This window comes from Acinonyx jubatus, chromosome B3, assembly GCF_027475565.1.
Source record: "Acinonyx jubatus isolate Ajub_Pintada_27869175 chromosome B3, VMU_Ajub_asm_v1.0, whole genome shotgun sequence".
NCBI classification, from domain to species: domain Eukaryota; kingdom Metazoa; phylum Chordata; class Mammalia; order Carnivora; family Felidae; genus Acinonyx; species Acinonyx jubatus.
Genome location: NC_069386.1, coordinates 65,985,751 through 66,011,345, shown reverse-complemented (window position 1 = coordinate 66,011,345; position 25,595 = coordinate 65,985,751). Strand labels below are relative to the sequence as shown.

General features: G+C 36.0%; 1 protein-coding gene across 13 annotated transcripts in view; it reads right to left on the bottom strand.

The window, feature by feature from the left end:
* Positions 1-24,700, bottom strand: part of DPH6 (diphthamine biosynthesis 6) — a 433,974-nt gene extending 409,274 nt beyond the window's left edge. For 11 of the 13 annotated variants that reach the window (XR_008299245.1, XR_008299248.1, XR_008299243.1 and 8 more), the window contains exons 1-3: positions 24,545-24,698; positions 19,590-19,684; positions 5,944-6,137 (exon numbers count right to left, since the gene is read on the bottom strand). Coding sequence is in view for 2 of the 13 variants with exons in the window: in XM_027066889.2 (XP_026922690.1) it covers positions 5,944-6,137; positions 19,590-19,684; positions 24,545-24,567 (312 nt within the window). In the remaining 11 variants the exon portion in view is untranslated. Of the gene's footprint in view, positions 1-5,943; positions 6,138-19,589; positions 19,685-24,544 lie in introns of all 13 variants that reach the window. The other 2 variants (XM_027066889.2, XM_027066888.2) reach the window with 2 other exon arrangements.
* Positions 24,701-25,595: the final 895 nt, after the last annotated feature.

The following is a 25,595-nucleotide window of genomic DNA, read 5'->3' as shown; positions in this document are numbered from 1 at the left end:
ATAACTGGATAACTACATTTTCCTTTGAGTTATTTAAAAAGACTGAAGCTTTTCCTACTAGATTTGAACCAGAAAAAATGCAACCAGGAGCCATTTTCTGAATATAAGAGTCTAGTCAAAGAATGGAATCAATAGAAAATAGAGGCAAGAGATGGAAACAGGGGGGAAAAGATATTGATTACATAATTTGTGTCTTGTACTTAGTCTACTTGAAGCCAAACTTATCTTTAGGTTACTGTCAATAAATTCTCTTTTTCTTAAAGGAACTCTCATGCATTGTTGGTGGAAATGCACACTGGTACAGCCACTGTGGAACACAGTATGGGCGTCCCTCAAAAAGTTAAAAATAGAACTACCATATGATCAAGTAATCCCACTAGAGGGTATTTACACAGAGAATACAAAAACACTAATTCAAAAAGATATATTGCACTGCTATGTTTATTGTAGCATTATTTACAATAGTCAAATTAGGGAAGCAGCTCAACTGTCCATCAATAGATGAATGGATAAAGAAGATGTGATATATATATATATATATATATATATATACACACACACACACACATAAATGTGATTATAGTTTATACATATTATTATATATTAATAATTATATGTATATACTATAGGTTATATATAAATAATGGAATATTATTCAGCCATAAAAAAGAATGAAATCTTGCCACTTGCAATAACATGGTGGATCTAGAGAGGATAATGCTAAGTGAAATAAGTCAGAGAAAGACAAATACCATATGGTTTCACTCATATCTGGAATTTAAGAAACCAAAACAAATGAGCAAATCACAAAAGAGACAAACCGTAAAACAGACTCTCAACTATAGAAAACAAACGTGATTACCAGAGGGGAAGTGGGGGGGGGGGTGGGTAAAACAGAAGAGAATTAAAAGTACACATTGTGGTGAGCACTGAGCAATGTATAGAATTGTTGAATCACTATACTGTACACCTAAAACTAATACAACACTATAAGTTAACTATACTGAAATTAAAATTTTTAAAAATTAACAAGGAAAAGAATATATAATATGTAAAAAAAACCAAAATTCTTTTTCTTTAAAACAGTTTGAATATGACTTATAATCAAAATAAATCTAACCAACACAAAGAGTAAAGTGGCAATTGATGTTTCTAAAAATATGAAGTTAAAATCTAGTTTAAGAAATCAGCCACTTATTTACAAACCTTTATCAACAGTAAATATTTGGTTTAAAAAACAAATGGAAGTTATTCATTTATTATTATATTCAAATTATAATACAAGTTTCCATTAAGGTATTTAAGGTCATCAACACCAAGATAAACTGAGAAAACAAATATGAGAGAAGAAAAGTAGCAAGGATTAGAAGAGGAAGACTGAATATGCAGCTTAAGGAAGAATATTAAATGAATCCCATTAGAAAAAAAATTAACACAGATTTCTGGCTAAAGAGAGTCCATTAAAATGACAACAAAGATATAACATCTAGAAAACAAAATGTGGGCAGGCAGGGGTAGACATCAAAGGATTTCAGTACATTTCCTGAGTCAACAGATGAAGATGGAACAACGGCTGATACGTCAGCAGCAGAAGCTGTAACCTACTATTTGCGTAGCAGAGAAGCAAACCAAGGAAGAGAACAAATTAGGCTACATTATCCTGAACTCCAGGTATAACAAGTATGAGATATGGGGCTGGAAAAACTCTAAAGTCAAAAATGTTCACAGTCAGCTTTGCTCCTGCCTAATTCTCAGATATGAATAAGCAACCAAGACATTTAAGAAAAGACTACAACATGAAAGAGAAGGAAAGAGAAAAAAGACCTTAAAGGAAACATTAATATTTTAGGAAACAATGCTTAAAATCACTAGTTTGTATTTTAAGAGGGATATAAGAATGTTACATCTATAGAAGGAGAAATAAATTGTTATAAAAAAGAAACAACCAACAAGTGAAGTTATTGATCACCAAAAATACAACTGTTAAGAAAGGAGGGCATTTAAAAAGGAAATCTCACATCATGTACAACAAAAAGATAGAAAGATACAAAGTAATGTGAGAAAAGACAAGAGATACGAAGATTCAAACTAGGAGGTCTAACGTCCGATCAGTGAGAATACCACAAAAAGGGAATAGAGAAAACCAAGGGAGCCAATTATCAAACAAAGGAAGAGGATTTCTCAGAGCCATCCTCAAGCTACACTTCCGTTGGCTCTGCTATTTTTGTGTGTGTGTCAGATCTGACATTTGTATGTTTTTGCCATACAAAACAAAAAGCCATAGCAACTCTAGGTCTTACATCCACACTTCTCTACTGGAGAAAGTGTTTATCTCCTGCCAACCATCCATCATCCTAGGCTTCATTCATTCTATTGGGTACACATAAGTTAACAAAACCATCCCTGATGCAATCACTATAGTCAGGAGAATGCCATGTTGTGACTGGCTTTCACCTGGATTAATACCATCCCTGAACCATCATTAAGAGAGAGAGGACAGAGATATGCTGCTACTCAATAGGAAGCTGCAGAACGGATGCAGGAAAAGCAACCTTCAATATCCAATGCATTGTTGTGACATTTCAGTACACCAACCATAAAGACACAATCATAAAAGTTAACAGAGAGGAAAAATAAGTCAGCTAAAAAGAACAAAAATCACATCAGCATCAAATTTTTCATCAGCAAAATGCTAGTGAACCATGGAGCAATGCCTTGAATGGTTTGAGGAAAAATTACTTTTCAATCTATAATTTTAAATTCATCCAATGTATCCATCAAATGTGAGGGCAGAATAGGAACATTTTCAAAATGTATGGATTTGAAAGTATCTTCCTTATGGAAGTTTCTTAAAGATGGACTAAAAAGAAGGAATAGCCAAGACAGAGGAAGATATCAGAAACAGTAAGAAGTGGCTCCAAACCACTAGAGAGAGAAAGAATAAGTTAATCCTTAAATACACTCTTTATAGGGATATGGTGTTTACACATATCCTTCAGTAACTATTACATTTCTTTTTTTTTTTAATTTTTTTTAACGTTTATTTATTTTTTTGAGACAGAGACAGAGCATGAACAGGGGAGGGTCAGAGAGAGAAAGGGAGACACAGAATCCAAAACAGGCTCCAGGCTCTGAGCGGTCGGCACAGAGCTGGCCGTGGGGCTCGAACTCATGGAGTGTGAGATCATGACCTGAGCCAAAGTCGGACGCTCAACCGACTGAGCCACCTAGGCACCCCTATTACATTTCTTACATGACTTACAAAGAAAACCCACAGAATTTAAAAATCACTGTATTTCCAGGAAATAATATAGGTTATCTATATACCAAATTAATATATATACCAAAAATATATGTATACCAAAAAATATATATACCAAATTAATCCAGGTGAAAACCAAGGTGACGTTTTAATACTAACGAAATTCTAAAGAATAAAAAAAAGGCTAGTTATGTGAAAATCAGGTTATCTTGTAAACAGCTTGAGATATACATATGTATCTCCTGTCATAATCACCCAGTAATCTATGAGATATAAAAGCTTATTACATTTAAATTGGTTTTCGTAACTTCTACAAAGTAGGAAACTTACTCTGTCATTTCTCCCAAGTCGTAGCTACTTCTTTTCAGCAATTAGTTAAGCACTTTGCAAAAAGAAACAACTCCTACTCAAAAATTAGCTCTAATATTTTGAGGTAAAAAAAGAGCTACAAAACAAAAGATTGACTTACATGGGAAAGTCACAAAACTGCAACCTGTTATAAATAAATGCTTAAAATGAAAATGAATCTAAATGCTTCCAATGCTCCATTAATATTCAAAGGATTAAGAAATGCAATCCCATCTTTTTCTTAGAATGAGTGAACACTAACCTGAAGAATTATAGCTCTTCTAGATCCGTTTTTTCCCATAATTACTCAATTATTCATTAGACTATGTAAGACCTCTATTGGAATTTTTACACCAGTGTTTCACAAATGGATTTAACTATAAAAGCCTAGCTATACAATCTCTTCCATAAAAGCAATATATTTCTAATATTTATGTCCTTAAAATATCCTATAGTAAAATTAATATTTCTATACAGAAAGAGAAGGAACTATTTCGTCCCCAACAACTTGATAACATCTCTTTCAACTATAGTTATAATTATCATGTACTAACTTCCAAAGCAGTTGTCAAGATTTAACATTAGCATTAATTTATGTCATAACTGACGGTTACTATAAAGATAATGGCAAAGCATCCATTTCTCCAAAGACAGCATGGATCAAAAGGGAAATTTCTTCTTAATTACTACTAATCTGCCCATTTTTAATTAAATTGATCAGTAATTTATTATCTTTCCCTTTCTTGGAAGGCTGTTATTATCACACAGCTTCCCCAAAGTTATCAGTTATCAGTGATTTTTAGGCAATCCAATCACTTCTGGTGTGAGTCCCACCATTTTGTAAAACTTGTTTATGCTAAAAACTTAATACCCAATTTCTCTGTACCTTAAAAAAGAAATTTTAAAAATGCAGAATTTGCACTCAATATTTCACACTTGAAAGTGAGCAGTTTCAAGATCTTATTTGTACAGAAAGACAATTAAAAGTGGAACTTTTATGCCTTTCCCTCTTGTTTGATAATCAAAATAGTTGTTATTAGTATGTATCTTCCCAGAGGAAAGATCCTTGTAAAGGTCCTTGTAATTTCCTTTGAAAAATATCTACTTCTTACACTATCCATAACTAAACAATAAATTACGGCATTATTCCAAGTGTTTTCCTTATCAGTTTCTTTTCTAAAGGTAAATACAAATGAAAATATCTGACATACAAAATAAGAAATACTTAATTCAAGCAAACTTTAAAAGAATTTAAGTGCTTCATGTATTTTTTCTGAATCAAAACCCTTAATTGATATTAAGCTTTGATCAGCATCAAATTTAAAATATAACACTGAAGTAGCAAATTTTCATGATACTGGTTCATAATATAACTTCTCAGAAGCTGAACGTTCTGTGAAAAATGAGAAAATGAAATGCAATGTTTCTGGATAGAAGGGACAGAAATCTTCCTTCCCTTTGTGACAATAGGCTAAGACAAGCAGAGAATATCAGCTTACACTCTATTTCACTAGGTATGCCTTGTATGAATTGACTACAGCTGATTAAAAAAATTCATATTAAGAATACAGAATATATTCAAATAGTTAACTATCAATGCGAATGAAAAGATAATGGCTTAGTATAAAATAATCTCCATTAATTAACACTTACTGAATAAGTTTCTACTACATTTATAAGGCCCACATTTTCTCTCCTAAATTTCCTATTTAGAAAAATTAACAGTGAATGCAAAATGGCTGCCAAACTCTTATGTACAGGGACTTAAGAATTTAATTCGTATCTCTCTTACTAGATTTAAGCAAGGTTCAGTTTTTTATTTAGGTCTATTTAAATTTCACCATACTAGAAAGGTCTTGCTTGAGCACCCCCTCATCACTCCTTACCACTCTGTTTCCTTCGTCCTCATAGTACTCTTCAGCACCAAGCATATGATTTGCTTGTTTGTCTATTATCTGTCTGGTCCCACTGCAAAGTAAGCTCCAACAGAACAGGGCTTTGTCTGATCTCTTCACTGCACTATCCCCAGTGCCTAGAACTATATACCATGCACATAGTAGCATTCAATAAGTATTTGTTTAAAAAAAAAAAAAAAGATTAAAAGGTCATCAGCTCCAAAATCCTAAGGAAAAACTTAATTAAAGACATTTGACAACCATGAATGCCAAACTATACCAAAAGTTTTATTTTTAAATAGTATTTAAAATAAAGGCATAGTAAGTTTTCTTTTCTACCCAAAAAGACTAACTATCTTGTCAAAGAATAGCTGGGTTACTAACAGTTGTTAATTATTACTACATTATTCAGTTAATGTAATTGGTTCCTGTGCATACCTTAACAAGTTTCAAAAGCTCATAGAGATCTTCAACCTCATCACCTTCACATTCGGTATACACTCGTCCGGTATCCACACTCCTTCCTCTTATGGTACGGCGGTAGAGGGGAAGAGCCATCGCTTCTGCATACAGATCGACGGCGTGATGACCCACTGTCTGATACATGTAGCTATCCAGTTCATCTGACCCCACTGCAACATTGAAAGTGGAAATAATCAGTAAAACAGAGTGAAAAAGAAAGTGGATTTGAAAGTCCATCTGGGTTACTGCTTGGAGACTTACTACAGTATATCTCTCTGCATTAACGAAGTGAAATAAAGTGGAAGAGTGGCACATTTGTCCACAGTTGCATCCAGTTCACATCAGCTCTAGTCATCTCTACTACTAATTACAGATACATATAAATTTTTAAAACTATATACAATAAATGTTTAAAGAGAAGAGTAATATGGCCAATAAATTTTGATTAGTTTATTCAATTAAAGATTTTATTACATAAATGTTTTTCAAATCATTCAAGGTTATTTACAAAGTCATCTGGAGTTGTAGGAAAAAACCTTCCTTAACTAAGTAGCTACTTGGTTAACAAGTGACAAATATTTGTAAAAATAAATTACATGCTCTTGATATATTTTATATTCAGTACTTCAACAAGACAGACAAAAATATATAAATTAAGCAGCAGTCCAAGATAGCTGCAAAAGAAGACCCTGAACTTACGTCCTTCCACAGAAATACCCAAACTACAGCTACATATGGCATAATTCCCACTGAATTCTAGCTGAATAGCTCCCTCCACAACAAGGAATAAAAGGGCCACATCAAAATGTGTGACAAAAGCAGAGACTCAATCTTGCCCAAAACCCCAGCAGTGACCCACAACAGAAAGGGATCTCACAATACTGAAACCTCTCCCTGAGGAGGGAGGGGTTTGTGCCCCACACCGGACACCCCAAAACTGTAAAACCTGCACTTGAAAGACAAGGACCCTAAAACATCTGGCTTTGAAAACCAATGGGGCACACACCCAGGGGGTCTAAGGGACTGTGGAGATTTGAGATATTCCTTTTCAGGAGCTTGTGCATAGACTCACTCCTCCCAGGACACAGCACAAAGACAGCAGTTTGAGAGATGACTGGGTCATACGTGAAGATTTATTTGCTAATATATAATTGTCTGCTGAAGGGGCAAGGGCAAGTTGGGATTTTCTTTGGAGATGGAAGTGCTGGTAAGCAACATTTTCCCTCTCCTTCTTTCCACATTGCTAGTTCTGGTGACAAGTGCAGGTGCCTCACCTCCAATACTTTTCCCCTACGTGGCAAAAGTTATAGGCATGCCCTACCCTCAGCACTCTTTCCTTGCTAAATCCACAGGTGAGCCCCACCTCTAGCACTCTTTTCCTGCATTGCTAAATCTGTGGGCATGTCCCACCCCAGTGCTCCTCCCATACCTTGCTAAAGCCATGGGTATGTTCTGCACCCAGCACTCTTCCCCTGCATCACTAAAACCATGGACATCACCCTCAGTGCTCTCCTGCAGCCTCACTCAAGTTGGCCACCAAGCACAGTCCACACAACAGACACTCCTCAATCACTTGAACCTAGCAGCCAGAGGGGCTTCTGTTTCTAAGCCCCACAGGACTAGCTCTATGGAGGCTACCACACCTACAGCACTGAACAGACAGCAGACTGAAACTCCTCCCGTCTGCTTTGCAAAAGGCCCATATGCTTGTCCTGGAGCTTCAACCTGAGGGACAGGCTTCATGTTAGTCACATACCTAAAGATTACAGAGGTGCCCTCAGAAACCACAGGCAAGAAGTTACATCTTTGAGCCCTCCCTTGGCCTTGTTACAGCTCACTGATACCCCTCAGAAAGAAGCCCAGGTTTTTGTAACTCATGCCCAGAGGACACTTTCATCAAATCTCAAAGTCTAACAGCAGAGTTTACACTTGTGGTCCCACCGAAATGTATATATTTGCATTCTTTAAAAACTGCTGCCTGAGGATCTGGCTTTCAATCCACCTGAAACTAGTTCTTAACTGAGATCACTCCCTTTGTAACACTGATAGGTCTTGGAACACCTTCGACACTGGGGACCTAACAAGAATAAATCAGTCTACTTAGGCAATCACAAAAGTTCAAGAGACAACCAGGAGCTAAAGCAAGGTTGAACAACAAGGTTCATCTACAGAAGGCCACTCCCATCAAGACTGGAAGAGACAGCTGTTTCATTTAATATTTAGAAACAAACACAGAGAGTAAAGCAAAATGAGGAAACAGAGGAATATGTTCCAAATGAAAGAATAAGACAAAACCTCAGAAAACACCTTACTGAAATAGAGCTAAATAATTTAACTGATAAAGAGTTCAAAGTAGTATTCACAAAGATGTTCACTGAATTCAAGAGAATAATGGATGAGCACAGTGAGAACTTCAACAATGAGGCAGAAAATATAAGAAAGTAACAAACAGAAGTCACACAGCTGAAAAATACAATAACTGAATTGAAAAAGTCACTGCAGGATTCAATAGCAGACTAAATGAAGTAGAAAAAGGATTAGTGAGCTGGCAGACAAAGCAATGGAACTCACCCAGAAAGATCAGATCAAAAAAGAAACAAAAATTAAGTGAAGATAGCTAAAGTGACCTAGGAGACAAGATCAAGAATAATAGCATTCACATTATTGGGGTCTTGGAAGGAGAAGAGAAAGAGAGAAATTGGTAGAAAACTTACTGACGAAATAATAGCTAAAAACGTCCCTAACCTGAGGAAACAGACATACAGGTCCAGAAAGCAAAGAGAATTACAAATAAGATGAATCCAGAGAGATCCATAGCAAGACCCATTATAATTAAAATACCAAAAGCTAAAGATAGAGAATATTAAAAGCAGCAAGAAAAAAACTAATAGTTACATACAAGGGAACCCCCCCCATAAGACTATCAGCTGATTTTTCAGCAGAAACTTTGAGGGCCAGAGGGAGTATCATAATATACTCAAAGTGCTGAAAAGAAAAAAAACTTCCAGCCAAGAAAAATCTACCCAGCAAAATTATCATTCAGAATTGAAAAAGAAATAAAATTTTTTTCAGAAAAGAAAAGCTTAGGGAGTTTATCACCATTAAACTGGCCTTACAAGAAATTTCAAAGGGATTTCTCTAGGCTGTAAAAAAAAAAAAAAAAGCATATATCTAATAACTAGAAAACATATGAAAGTAAAAATCTAATGGATTAAAGGAAATATATAGTAAAGGTAGTGAATTAACCACTTATAAAATCAGTTTATAGGTTAAAGGACAAAAGTAGAAAAATTTACTATAATTATAATTAAGGGATATACAAAATTAAAAATGTATAATATAATATTAAAAACATAATGAGGTGCCTGGGTGGCTCAGTCGATTAAGCTGAAACTTAAGCTGAAACCTGACTTGGTTTTGGCTCAGGTCATGATCTCTCTGTTCATAGGTTCGAGCCCTGACTCCACGCTGACAATGTAAAGCCTGTTTGGGATTCTCTCTCTCTGCCCCTCCCCCATTCACAATCTCTCTTTCCCCCTCTCTCTCTTAAAAACAAAAAAAGAAAAAACTTTTAACACATACAGTGTGGGGGAGGGAATATAGCTTTTAAAATGCATTCAAATTAAAGTTGTTATCTATTTAAAACAGACTGCTATATATGAAATGTTATGTATATATAAACCTCACAGCAACCAACAACCAAAAACCTATAATAGATACACAAAAGATAATGAGAAAGGAATCTAAATCCAACATCAAAAAAAAAAAGGCATTAAACCACAAGGGAAGACAGCAAGAAAAGAAGAAAGGAACAGAAAGAAATTACAAAAAAGATAGGAAACTTAACAAATGGCAATAAGTAATATACCTGTCAATAATTAATTTCAGTGTAAATGGACCAAATTCTCCAAACAAAAGACAAAGAGTGGCTAAATGGATTAAACAAACAAACAAACACAAGACTCAACTATATGTTGCCTAAAAGAGATTCACTTTAGCTCTAAGGACACACACAGAATAAAAGTGAAGGAATAGAAAAGATACTCCATGCAAATGGAAAAAGAAAAGTGGTACTGTTATACCACTTTAAAACAAAGACTGTAACAAAAGACAAGGGCATTATATAATGATAAAAGCGTCAAACAAAAAAGATGACATAAAATTTGTAAATATTTATGTACCCAACATAGCAGCACCTAAATATATAAATATTGCCAGATCAAATATTACCAGACCTAAAAGAAGAAATTAACAGCAATACAATAGTAGAGAACCTTAATCATCATGTAAGTAAGAACCACTTACATCAATAAATAGATCACCCAGACAGAAAAATCAACAAAGAAACATCAGCCTTAAATGACACATCAGACCAGATGGACTTGGTAGATTTATACAGAATATCCCATCCAAAAGCAGAATACACATTCTTCTCAAGTGTTTGTGACCATTCTCCAGGATAGATCACATATTAGGCCACAAAAAAATAATAAATTTAAGAAGCCTGAAATAATAGCAATCATTTTCTCCAACCACTATGTTATGAAAACTAGAAATCAAATACAAGAAGAAAACTGGAAAATTCAGCAGTATGTGGAGATTAAACCGCATGCTATTGAACTAATGGGTCAATAAAGAAATCAAAGGCAAAGTAAAAAAGAATACCTTGAGACAAATGGAAATGGGAATACAACAATCCAACACCTATGGGATACAGTAAAAGCAGTTTTAAAGGGTAGTTCAAAGCAATGCAGGTTTACCTCAAGAAACAAGAAAAATCTCAAACAATCTACTTTAACACCTCAAGAACGAGAAAGAATAAACAAAGCCAAAAATTAGGAGAAATAAGGAAACAACAAAGAGTAGAGCAGAAATAAAATAGAGACTCAAAAGACAAAAGAGAAGATCAATGAAATTAAGAGCTAGTTCTTGGAAATGATAAAATTGACAAAGATTTTGACTAGATCCAGCAAAAAATTAAGAGGACTTCAAATAAATAAAATCAGAAATGAAAGAGGACATGCTACAACTGACACCACAGAAACACAAAGGATCATAAGAGTTACTAAAAGCAATTATATGACAACAAATTTGGCAATGTAGAAGAAATGGATAAATTTTTAGAAACATACAATCTTCCAAGACTAACTCCTTAAGAGATAGAAAATCTAAATAGACTGATTACTAGTAAGGAGATTGAATCAGTAATCAAAAATCTTCCAACAAACAAATCAAGTGGGATTTATTCCAGGGTAATAAGATGGTTCACATCTGCAAATCAATTAACATGATGCACCATATTAACAAATGAAGGATAAAAATCATATGATCACCTCAATACATGCAGAAAAAGCATTAGAAAAATTTGGCATCCATTTATAATAAAAATTCTCAACAAAGTGAGCATAGAGGGAAGTGCCTCAACACAATAAAGGCAATATATGACAAGCCCACAGCTAACATCATATTCCATAGTGAGAAGTTCAAAGCTTTTTCTCTAAGATCAGAATAAGACAATGACATTCACTCTCGTCACTTTTATTCAACATAGTACTAGAAGCTCTAGTCACAGCAATGAAGCAAGAAAAAAAAAGCATCCACATTAGGAAGAAGTAAAACTGTCACTATTTGCAGATAACATGATACTTTATATAGTAACCCTACAGACTCCACCAAAAAACTATTAGAACTAATAAACAAATCCAAAAAGGCTGCAGGATATGAAATCAGTATACAGAAGTCTGTCACATTTTTATACAATGATAACAAACCACCAGAATGAGAAATTAAGAAAACAATTCCATTTACAATCGTATCAAACAGAATAAAATACCTAGGTATAAATCTAATCAAGGAGGCTAAAGGCCTGCACACTGAAAACTATAAGATATTGGTGAAAGAAATTGAAAAAGACACAAATAAATGGGAAGATATTCCATGCTCATTGATTGGAAAAATTAATTGTTAAAATGTCCATATTACCCAAAGCAATCTATAGATGCAGTGCAATCTCTATCAGAGTTCCAATGGAACTTTGCACAGAACTAGACCAAATAATTCTAAAACTTGTATAGAGCCACAAACAACCCTGAATGGACAAACCAATTTTGAGAAAGAAGAACAAAGTTGGAGGTTTCACACTCCTTGATTTCAAACTGTACTATAAAGCTATAGTAATCAAAACAGTATGGTATTTGCATAAAAACAGACAAATAGATCAGTGGAAAAGAATAGTGAGCTCACAAATAAACCCACACATATATCGTCAATTACTTTATTACAAAGGAGCTAAGAATATACATTGGGGAAAGAACAGTCTCTTTCAATAAATGGTGTTCAGAAATGGGACAGCTACATGCCAAAGACTGAAACTACATCACCATTTTATACCATACACAAAAATGAACTCAAAACAGGTTAAAAACTTAAAACAAATTAGAACTCAAAATAGATGAAAGACCTGAAACCATAATAATTCTAGAAGAAAACATAGGTGGTAAGCTCTTTGACATTGGTCTTGGCACTGAGCTTTTGGATCAGACTCCAAAACCAAAAATAAACAAATGGGACTAGATCAATCTAGAAAGCTTCTACACAGCAAAGGAAACTATCAACAAAATAAAAAAGCAACCTACTGAATGGAAGAAAATATTTGTAAATCATATATCCAATAAGGGATTAATAGCCAATATAAATAAAGAACTTGAGAGCAAAAAAACCCAAACAATCCAAATAAAAATGGTCAGAGAATCTAAATACACAGTTTTCTAAAGAAGACACACAGATCACCAACAAGCACATGGAAAGATGTCAAATATTACTAATTATCAGAGAAATGTAATCAAAATCACAATGTGACATCTCATACTGGTCAGAATGGCAATTATTAAAAAGATAAAAAACTGGGGCGCCTGGGTGGCGCAGTCGGTTAAGCGTCCGACTTCAGCCAGGTCACGATCTCGCGGTCCATGAGTTCGAGCCCCGCGTCAGGCTCTGGGCTGATGGCTCAGAGCCTGGAGCCTGTTTCCGATTCTGTGTCTCCCTCTCTCTCTGCCCCTCCCCCATTCATGCTCTGTCTCTCTCTGTCCCAAAAATAAATAAACGTTGAAAAAAAAATTAAAAAAAAAAAAGATAAAAAACAACAAGTGTTGTAGAGGATGTGGAGACAAGGGAATTCTCATACACTTTTGGTGGGAATGTAAATTAATAAGAAATTTCCAATATGGGAAACACTATGGAGGTTACTGAAAAAATTAAAACTAGAACTACCATATGATCCAGCAATTCTACCTCTGGGTATTCATCCAAAGAAAACAAAAATGCTAATTCAAAAAAGATACATGCATCCCCGCGTTCACTGCAGTATTATTTACAACAGCCAAGATATGGAAACAATATGTGTCCATCAATGGATAAATGAATATAGAAGATGTGGCATATATACTGCCACATACAAAGGCATCACACTAAGTGGAATAAGTCAGAAAGAGACAAGTATCAAATGATTTCACTTACATGTGAAATCTAAAAAACAAAACAAATGAACAAACAAAAAAAGACAAAAACAAAATCATACTTACAAATACAGAGAACAGATTTGTGGTTTTCAGAGGGAAAGGGGGTTGAAGGAGCATGTGTGAAATGGGTGAGGGTGGTCAATCGTATGGCGATTAATGGTAAGGAGATATATCATGGTGGTCACTTTGGAGTTTAAACAAACATTGAATTATTATGTTATATACCTGAAACTAATATGCCATATACCAATTTTATCTTAATAAAGAATAATAAATAAACCATGTCTCAGGTAGACCCATGAGCTTTGTAATATACTTTTAATGAAACTGTTTATCTAAAAAAGAAAAAGAAATTCAATATTGTTAGAGCAGTTACAAATGTGTACAGAAACATAGCTTAAGCTAGTCAGTAACACAAATCACTGGTTGTCACAAGATTCCACAAATATCAATACAGGTAAAATATTCAAAATAGATGAGACACACCAGACTATTTTGATGATACAAACGAACTTACAAATATATTGGATCAGGCTTTTTGATGTCATATTTACTTTTGAGAAAAAAGAATCATGAAGGTACAAAATATTATTTGCAGATATTCATCATAGCATTATTTATATTAAAAATTATAGTGTATTCATTTGCAACCATTAATATAATTTTGAGGAAAAGCATTTTCTATTTTTTACTTTATTGTTGAAGTATAATTGACATACAAAGTTATATTAGTTTCAATGTTATATTAGTGTACAACATATTGATGTGACAATTCTATAGACTGCTCAGTGCTTCCCACAATAAATATAGTCACCATCTGCCACCATGCAACATTATTACAATATTATTGACTATATTTCCTATGCTACTCTACATGCCCATTTTATAAACAGAAGTCTGTATCTCTTAACCCACTTTCGCCCATTCCCCTACCCACTTTCCTTCTAGCAATCACTAGTTGTTTTCTGTATTTAAGAGTCTAGTATTTTGTTTGTTCATTAGTTTGGTTTAGATTCCACATGTAAGTAAAATTGTATAATATTTGTCTCTCCCTGTCTGACTTATTTCACTTAGTATAATGCCCTCTAGGCCCATCCATGTTGTTGCAAATGAAGAAGGAGCATTTTCTTTTTATTTTTTCTATTTTTTAATTTTAATTTTTATTTTTAAAATATAATTTATTGTCGAGTTAGCTAACATACAGTGTATACAGTGTGCTCTTGGCTTCAGGAGTAGATTCCTGCGATTCATGGCTAATATACAACACCCAGTGCTCATCCTAACAAGTGTCCTCCTCAATGCCCATCACCTATTTTTCCCTCTCCCTTATCCCTCCCCCCATCAACCCTTGGTTTGTTCTCTGTATTTAAGAGTCTCTTATGGTTTGCCTCCCTCTCTGAAACTATTTTCTGCCCTCCCCTTCCCCCATGGTCTTCTGTTAAGTTTCTCAAATTCCACATAATGAGTGAAAACATATGATATCGGTCATTCTCTGACTTTTTTCACTCAGCATAATACCCTTCAGTTCCATGCTCGTTGTTGCAAATTGCAAGATTTCATTCTTTTTCATTGTCAAGTAGTATTCCATTGTATATATAATCCACATCTTTATTCATCCATCAGTTGATGGACATTTTGACTCTTTCCATAATTTGGCTATTGTTGACGGCGCTGCTATAAACATTGGGATACATGTGCCCCTATGAATCAGCACTCCTGTACTCTCCATATAAATTCCTAGCAGTGCATTTGCTGAATCATAGGGTAATTCTATTTTTAATTTTTTGAGGAATCGACACACTATTTTCCAGAGCAGCTGCACCAGTTTGCATTCCCACCAACAGTACAAAAGAGATCCTCTTTCTCCACATCCTCGCTAACAACTGTTGTTTCCTGAGTTGTTAATTTTAGCCACTCTGACCAGTGTGAGGTGGTATCTCAATGTGGTTTTGACTTGTATTCCCCTGATGATGAGTGATACTGAGCATCCTTTCATGTGTCTGTTGGCCATCTGGATGTCTTCTTTGGAGAAGTGTCTATTCATGTCTTCTGCCTCTTTCTTTCTTTCTTTCTTTCTTTCTTTCTTTCTTTCTTTCTTTCTTTCTTGCTTTCTTTCTTTCCCTCTTTCTCTCTTTCTCTCTGTTTCTTTCTTTCTTAAATTGTTTTAATGTTTATTTATTTTTGAGAGAAAGAGAGTGTGAGTCAGGGAGGGGCACAGACAGAAGGAGACACAGAATCCAAAGCAGACTCCAGGCTCTGAGCTATCAGCACAGAGCCTAATGCGGGGCTCGAACTCATGAACCGTGAGATCACGACCTGAGCTGAAGTTGGACACTTACCAACTGAGCCACCCAGGCACCCCTTCTTCTGCCATTTCTTCACTGGATTATTTGTTTTTTGGGTGTTGAGTTTGGTAAGTTCTTTACAGATTTTGGATACAAACCCTTTACACAATATGTCATTTGCAAATATCTACTCCCATTCCATCGGTTGCCTTTTAGTTTTCTAAAGTATGTTCTGCAGAATAGGAATCCCATGTGATGATAATAAATACTGGATGCAGAAAGGATTCCATGGTCAAATAATTTATTAAAAACGGGATAACCATGTTAAACAGGTGTCTTTGCTGTAATTCTTCCTAGGCTAATGTGCTTTAACGTGTTCCAATAAGGGGAGAGATTATGAACTATATCTCAAATTTATGTACCCTTAAAAGACTTACATTTTATCAGGTATTTGTGATTCAAAGAATATATCTAGGAAATATCGTGATGGAATAATAATAACACGGAATATGTTCACAATGTATTAGTAAGTTTTAAAAAAAAGGTTACAACACTATTTGACATATATGTATGTATGTGTGTATGTATGCATATATGCCAAGAATGTCCAATTAACCTGAGTATGAAGAGTATCCTATCAAAAGGGATGAAAAAATGATATTTTAAGGGCCCCTTCATTAATCAAAACCATCACCATATGCCATCACATTTTGGCCCACCAGATATGAACCCAACCCATACACCACACTGGCTTGCATGTACTCACATTATTGCTACATACCTATCTACTCCTAGTCAACAGTAGGAAGTAGAGATATAGCCAAAGTCACCAAAAAACCTTTCAGCCTGTCCTCATCTCACACTTACCCTGGATCTTTAAATATATTAGTTTTAAAGAACACTGATACAATTGAATTAATATATTTAAAGAACTTTGAGCTTCTCAGCAAGAAACTTCCTGATGTTGGCACAATAATTAAAACATTTTACTGACTTCAAAAAACCTAGAAGACAATTTTCCTTTAAGGCTCCATTTAGTCCTAACCACAATGTAACTTGTATTAATGGAACCTATATTGCAACAATGGTATGAGATCAAATAAAACCAAAAGACTCCACTGTTGCGTGAAGCACCTCAATTAACATGCCACAAAAGTTCCTACTACAAATTTAAAGAGATGGTTTTGTGAATTTTATGACAAGTTCACATTATCCCCATTGATGGAAATAAATTCCTTTCCAGACTACGCAGTGAAAACCCAGTGCCATGAATTCACTCTAACCAATTTCATACTGGAGTCATCTCTACCAGTCTTTCCTCATTACAGTTCCTTTTACAACATGTTTGGGGAAAAAATAAGTCAATCAATGAATCACTCAATAATCACCAATTTCCTGCTGACTTTAAATCAAGATTAGCTAAATCCTCTCCATTTACCAACCCACAGCCATCTACTCTCTTCCCCTACAGTTTCCGCTGATTTTTTTTCTCAGCTTTTACTTCATAATATTTTAATTCCATTTACTGTTGAATTTTTCTAGCAATATTCTAAGTAAATGTCTCCATACCATTCTGAAGTATAATTTAGAGATACACTTTATCATTTTATGCACCCTGCCAGTGAACCATGAACACATGGAAGATTATACATCAACGATTCAGTAAAAAGTAACTATACTAATTCACGTAGAGAAGTTTAAAACAAGATAGAAACTCCAGGTAGAAAAATTATATCATTATATATATTATATAAATTTCTGTTTTTTAAATACCAAGACCTCTCAGATAGAAAGCTTAAAAAACCCACTTGCCTGCTTAGCCAGAAGGAATAAGGGAAGATTTTTTTTCCTTTAGTAACAGAACATAAGGCTGCAATGAAAGTCTGCTTCTTCTTTTATAATATAGAAGTTACAATACAGTTTCCATTCAAGCTTAGTCAAAGAGTTTTCTCTGTATTATTTAAAGTCAGAAAAAGGAGGTCATTTCCAAACATCCTTAAATGCTGTTATATTATTCATCATTGAAACCCTAGTGCAAAATCCTAGACTGTGTGTTTACCCTTGATCCTTTACAAGACCTGTTTTCTATTTCTTCCTATAAAATATTTCAAATCTCTACCTTCCCACTTCACTTCCAGGATTACTTGGGTCTTGAGTGTGAAATAAAGAAAATTCAGATATCTGACTGAAATAACTGCTTGATATTCCAGGCCTAATTCTAGTTAGTTCATTATTCATCTGTCCACCAATAATTGAGTGAATGCCTACTATAGAGGCATAGAGCGGTCCCAAGTACTAAGGCGCAACTAAAGAAATATAGAAGACACAATCTCTCCTCTCAAGAATAAGCAGTCTATTTGGGGATAAAAATCAAAGACAAAATAAATAGAAAATAACTGTAAATTGATATAAAAACAAAAATTCAACAGACTGGTAGCCTTGAGGAGGGAGGGAGGGAGGGAGTGAGGGAAGGAAGGAGAGAAGGAAGGAAAGAAGGAAAGGAGGGAGGGAGGTAGGGAGGGAAAAAAAGGGACATATTTAGCACTAGATTCAGATTCAACTAAATTTACTGGATGCTTACTTCATGCCAGGAACTCTAATTAGTGTTTTTACATATACTACTCATTTAATTCATCCTAAAATAACAATAGAGCCAAAGCATGGTCTTCAAAAAAGCTGAGTAAAGGGGATGATAAAAAGCTCTTCCTAGAAGAGCCATGTGGAGTAGTATTAAATAAAGTCAGACAAGTGTAAATCATTCCCTATTATACCTTAGCAGTTAATATCTATAATTATATGGGTATAATAGAAGAGTATAAAAGGCAAATTGGTGAATATTTTCCTTTTTTTTAAGTCCTAATCGCAACAAAAAGTACAACTATGCATGGTGATAGATGTTGACTAATCTTATTGTGGTAATCATGTCTTAATATATACATATACCAAATCATTACATTGTACACCTACAGCTAATACAATATTATATGGCAGTTATATCTCAGTAAAAATAAAAGAAATTATCGAAGGTTGAATTGTGTCCCTCTCAAATTCTTTCCCTGAAATCCTAATATCCATAGCTCAAAATGTGGTTTTATTTGCAAGTAGGGTCACTGCAGATGTAATTAGTTAAAATAAGATCATTAGGGTGGTCTCTTAATCCAAATATGACTTGTGTCCTTATCAAAAGGGGAAACTTGGACACAGACAAGGTCACAGGGGGGAAAATTTCTAATTAGGGAAATTTCATTGGGAAGAAAACTGAAAAAAAAAAAAAACCAAAACAGCTTACATGAGGTCTGTGGCTTATTTGTGGATGCCCTTGTTATCATAGGCAAATAAAAAGTGGAAATGTACTGCTTTATGCTTCTCTCAAGTCTTACATGTTTAGCGTACATGTAAGATGGATCATTTATCATTATATGTCTTACTCTCCACTCTCCTAGAAGGTGTATCTTATTCACCTGTACATTGCTTACAATACTTGGAATGCGCTGTGGTGGAAGAGCAGTACACTCTGAAGTAAGGAGGTTCAAGGGTTCAAGCCTCAGGTCTGCAAGTTTATTCTAGTTACGTACCTTGGAGAAATTTATAAAACTATGAGTTTCAGTATCTCTGTCTAATAAAACTGTCTAGGAGTTCTTAAGAGAAATAAAGGATATGCAATTAAAGACACTTAGCATAGAACCTAGCATCTAATTAGGTGCTAAATATATATTAGTTCCATTTTTGTCTTTGCATACTGCATACAATAGAATGCAGTTATGAAGTTGGGAGTTTCAGTCATTTAGAGAACTTCCCAGAAAGGGTATCATACACTTACCTTGGTTTTCAGCTGGTCTTAGATTTGCTAAAGCAACGATCTGATGCCCAGCAGCAATGCACTGCATCATATTATAACAGCTGTCCTTCCCACCACTGAAAAAGAAATAAAGAGGTAAATATCAGGTTAATGACCATTATTGAAGATAGAATCATTAGATATCAAAATATACTTATTCGACTTTTCAGAATACTTCAGGAACTGCTTTAGAATTAAAACACAAAAGACCACATGTAATTTCCATAGCAGAAGCAAACTACACAAATGCATCTGAATGCCTAAGGTTGCTACTGACAAGAGCTTGTGAAATTATGTGCCAGGATAACAAAGACCATTCTAAACAAAATATGGTAACTCTTTGGTCTCTTTGGTTTATAACAGTGGCTCTCCTTTATATACAAAGTGCTTTGAAAATTAAAAATATGATTTAATTGTAAATTCTAGCTAAACAGCTATTACATATATTCCTTAGATGAAATTTTCTATGGAAAAGTAGAAAACAGTCTATTCTGTTTTACTAGAAGAAATCTAAAAACTGACCACCATCACCAATTAAAGGCTCAAATTAAAGATCTGAGACCCAATCTAAGGACAGTTTGATGGCCACGGTGGGTTCACATTCTATAGAGCTAGAAAACAAAATGCTGAACTACACTGATGAAGTTAAACATCAATACCATCAAGTACTTTAGCTATCACTATATGGATGATGGCAGGACAAGGCTTGAGCCTTAGATCTAATAAACAGATTGAAAGGAACTTCTAAATTCTCATACCAAATCTACCTAAGGCAAGGGCAAATCACTTAGTCAAGACAAGTGGTTTATTTATAACAAGGCTGAATGGCAACCTTTACGCCAATGGCAACCTCTATGCCAAGTTCATCTATAACAAGGTTGAATGGCAACTTTTATTTTGGTTTAAAACTCTACTGCCTCTCTGAAAGATATGAATAGACACTTCTCCACAGAAGATATCCAGATGGCCAAATGACACATGAAAAAATGCTCAACATCACTCATCATCAGGGAAATACAAATCAAAACCACAATGAGATACGACCTTACACCTGTCAGAATGGCTAACATTAACAACTCAGGCAACAACAGATGTTGGTGAGGAGGCAGAGAAAGAATATCTTTTGCATTGCTGGTGGGAATGCAAGCTGGTGCAGCTACTTTGGTATTTATCCAAGGGATACAGGTATCCTGTTTCAAAGGGACACATGCACCCCAATGTTTATAGCAGCACTATCGACAATAGCCGAAGTATGGAAAGAGCCCAAATGTCCATCAATGGATGAGTGGATAAAGAAGAGGTGGTATTTATATACAATGGAGTATTACTTGGCAATCAAAAAGAATGAAATCTTGCCATTTGCAACTACGTGGATGGAACTGGAGGGTATTATGCTAAGTGAAATTAGGCAGAGAAAGACAAAAATCATATGACTTCACTCATATAAGGACTTTAAGAGACAGAACAGATGAACATGAGGGAAGGGAAGCAAAAATAATATAAAAACGGATAAATAATTATACTATTTACAATAATATAAATACAGAAAACAAACAGGGTTGCTGGAGGGGTTGTCAGAGGGGGGATGGGCTAAATGGGTAAGGGGCATTAAGGAATCTACTCCTGAAATCATTGTTGCACTATATGCTAACTAATTTGGATTTAAATTAAACAAATAAAATTAAAAAAATAAAACTCTACTGCCTTTCATTGTACATGTTTCTTCCTTTACTTTATCATTACCTCCCTTTTTTCCCTACTGTTCCATTCTTTCCAATCTTTGCTTAAGATCTGCAGGTGCCCCTCCAGGCACTTGAGACCTATTCATAGACCAAGAAACTTTTAAAAAGAGACTGCTTGTCCTAGAAACTGGACCTTCTGCCTTTTATTTTAGTTGCCAACATTTATCTGCCTCTACCGCATTCTTCTAATCAATAACAACGGTCATTCCAGAACTTCTCAAGGCGAGACCACAAGGGGCATGGTGAAGTTATACATCATGCTCCCTTTCCTCAGACTCTGATATTCCCCTAAATCTTCCACAACTTCCCCTATTGAACTTCACTGCTCTATTTTCTCAGGACAAAAAGATTTCACCAATTCTTTAGAATATTTAGAATATTAAAGATTTATGTGCATAAAACCACAATTCTAATTCTTTAGATTATTAAAGATTAAAGAGTAAACATCTGGGCACCTGGGTGGTTCAGGGGGTTGAGCTCTGACTCTTAATTTCACCTCAGGCCATGATCTCACAGTTTTGTGGGTTAGAGCCCCACATTGGGCTGTACGATGACAATGTAGAGCCTGCTTGAGATTCTCCCTCTCTGTCTCTCTGCCTCTCCCCTGCTCCCACTCTCTGTCTCAAAATAAGTAAACTTAAAAAAAAATAATAAAGAGTTTACACCTATAATCAGAACTTAGCTTTATAATTCATTTGTAAATACGTTAAAATTTCAAATATGGCTTTAAAATAGCATTTCCTAAACTGTGTTCTATGGAATGTTAGTGTCCAAAAAATACTGTAAGAACAAAAGGTTTTGAAAATGCTGAGCAACTTACTTGCCTCTTAGAACATTACAAAGTACCTAAGCATATGTTAGGTGAAAAGTCCTATAGATTAGAATTTTAATTCCCACCTCTGGTATACTAAGTGAAATTACTCAATGTGCTTGGGTTTACATGCTTCATTATAAAACCAGAGAATGGTTTAGCTAATCCTCAAGGTGTCATTCAACTGTAAAATTGAAGAAGTCAATCTTTTGTGTATAAGAAGAATAATGTTCTTTATGCTCTAAAGATATGTGAGAATCTTGGTTTCACTTATCCCTTAAAGCACACGAATATATCCCATCTCTCATTTTAGTACACACACACACACACACACACACGATACATTACAAATAGATTCACCGTATTTAAGTTTAAATTCATATATATTCAAATGTATATTCATATAAATGTATATTTATGTATGCATTCATATTCTTATATATAAATTGTTATATATTCATACTTATAGCATGTCTCCTAACATTTATACAGATCTTACATTTAGCAAGAATTTTCCAACATTGACGTTTTTTAGTAATTTGCTTTTTTACTATAAAAGTAATATATACACATTACTGAATATTTACTGTAATGGATTATAGTAATCTTTTATCAATGTCGCCAGGATCTGAATCTTCAGTTGGTGTGTCTTACTTCAATGGTTAAACTTTTGGCAAATTGCATATGATGTAAATTACTCATTTCCTGGACTACTTTTTATTCTTATCTATCTGATCATGAAGATCACAGTGGTCAGAGATTAATCATTCACTTAACAGAAAAAATTTACTGGGGCGCCTGGGTGGCTCAGTCGGTTGGGTGGCCGACTTTGGCTCAGGTCATTGATCTCATGGTTTGTGGGTTCAAGCCCTGAATCGGGCTCTGTGCTGACAACTCAGACCCTGGAGCCTGCTTAGTGGATTCTGTGTCCTGCTTTCTCTGCCCCTCCCCCATTTGTGCTCTGTCTCTCTGAAAAATAAAAAATAAACATCAAAAAAATTAAAAAAAAACAGAAAAACTTTACTGAATATCAATAATTATTTTGACATTATAGAGTCATAAAAATGGCATTGGAATATTCCACTCACTGCAGAAAGGATTAGAATGTAATATTAAGCATTCTTAATAGGTCACTATTGTTAAGCAGTATTAATTAACTAGGGCATTGAACAAAAACGTTTATCAAATCTTCAATGGGCGTACAAAAGAAAAGTTGGTTGTGATGTATCTCAGACACTCTATAGGTCCTAATCTCATCAAATATACATGTACTGTAGTCTAAATTCCCTTTTTAATGTTACTATGTTTATCTTTGCTTCAGTTTACATATTGCACATAGAAACATTTAAACTAGTCTGTCTTTCCCTTCCCTTATATAAAACAGAGAGGGGGACAAAACAGAAGAGACTCATAAATATGGAGAACTGAGGGTTACTGGAGGGGTTGTGGGGTGGGGGATGGGCTAAATGGGTAAGGGGCACTAAGGAATCTACTCCTGAAATCATTGTTGCACTATATGCTAATTAGGATGTAAATTTTAAAAAATAAGAAAGAAAAAGAAAGAAAAATAAATAATAAAAAGTATAGACTAGTCTGTCTTTGGTTATCACAGGACTCACTTTTTTAGACACGTAAATAAGTTGCGCTACTATAAATTTCAAACTTCTTTTGTAATAGAGTATGTTACCATACGTCAACCTAAAAGCAGGTGTCTATATCAAAAGCAACTGGATTTAGGATAAAACTGATACAATTCCATCTTCATCCCGAGGGAAGAGACCCTTTCTCCGTACTTGAGCCCCAAGGTAAAATACACCTTGGTCAAAAGCAAACCAGTCGCAGGTGGGACTGCAGGCGAGGGAGAAGTGGCCTTAAGCGGGAGGGGGCGGAGCTAGTAACAGCCCCCGGAGGAAGGCGGACCAAAGTCGGCGCAGAAAGACAAGGAACTGCACAAGAGGACTGAGTAAGTGGAAGTGAAGCCGTTGGCTCTCAAACTTCACTGCCCATTACACTTTTTAAGAATCCGACCCGGAACCTTGTCAGAGTAATGAAACCAGCGCTCTGCCAGTGAGACCCAGACAAGGGTGGGTTTTCTAGTTCCCCTGGTGAACCCAATGTGAATTCACGTATGAGGGCCAGAAAATAAGAGGCAGGGGCTGACAGACTGAAGAGCCTCGGTCCAGGGCCGCGGGAGGGGCCGAGCAATAGCCCGAAAACTCCGCCTCTTCCTGTGGCCGGGAGGAGCCGCTGGGCCCCCGGACACGCGGTTCCTGCACAGACACTCTTCCGCGCCGCCGAAGGCGGCGTTGGTAGCTGCCGTTTACCAGCAGGAAAGGATGAGAGGCCGGCAGGGGAGGAGGAAGGCGGCTCCCGCGCCGCGTTACCTGATCAGAGCGGCGACCCTCATGCTGGGCGCAGTACGCGTGCGTGCGACGGGCGCGGGGGGGGAGCTGGGAAGTCGCCGCCGCCGCCGCCGCCGCCGGCCGTGACGCGCCGCGGGGCCTGGCGCGGGTGTTCGCCTCGCCGCCTGTCAGCGGCGGGGCGTTGCGACCTCTGCGGCTGCCTTGTGGGACACCTGGCCACGGAGGAGGCGGCACGTCGGCGCCTTGTCCCTGTGACAGGGCCCTCCTGGCCCTGGAAAAAATGATGTTTAGGCACGGCCTGACCACCTAAGTGAGGGCACTGAAGCTGCCAGGGAAAGGGCAGGGTCCGCGTCGCCAAGCCCAAATGCGGTGGCAGTGGATTTGTTTTGGCAAGAGAACGTTCAAAATCACTTAGGCTGCAAATGGAAACACTTGGAACATGCAAAGGGAGAGGAAGTGTGCCCTCACTTCCTCAGCCACCTGCAAGAAACTAACTGCACCCTTTAGTGTTTTTTAACCTAATATCTCCTTTGTATTACAAATTTAAACCTGAAACTACCCCTGTGAAGCTCGAAGCTCCCTGGGGTTCGGCCCTTTGCGTAAATACAGCACCGTAGAAGCCGGCTGAGGCTCCTCACGAAAGAGCCTTGGCCTTGCATAATCATTCACTAAGTATTGAATGCCTTTCATGTACCAGACACTGTTGTAAGCTCTTTGGGATACATTCATGAATAAAACAAGGATCATTACCTTCCTGAAGTTTATATAGGGGTGAGGAGAGCAGACAACATGCAGGTTAAAACAATTATGTAATATCTTAAAAAGTGGTAAGTGGTATGAAAAAAAAATTAGAGATTGAGAGGAATCAGGAAGGAGGCAGAAGGGCAAGTTGCAGAATTAAAAGGCAAGATAGGACTTCTGGGAAGGTGAGATTTGAGCCAACTCAAAAGCGATAGCTGTGTATGACTGGAGATGTGCTCCAGGTAGAAGGAAAAGCTAGAACCAAGGCCCCAGGTATATTAGGTGTCTGTAGAGGAACAAGGCTGGCCCATGTGGTGGGAGCAGAGCAGCT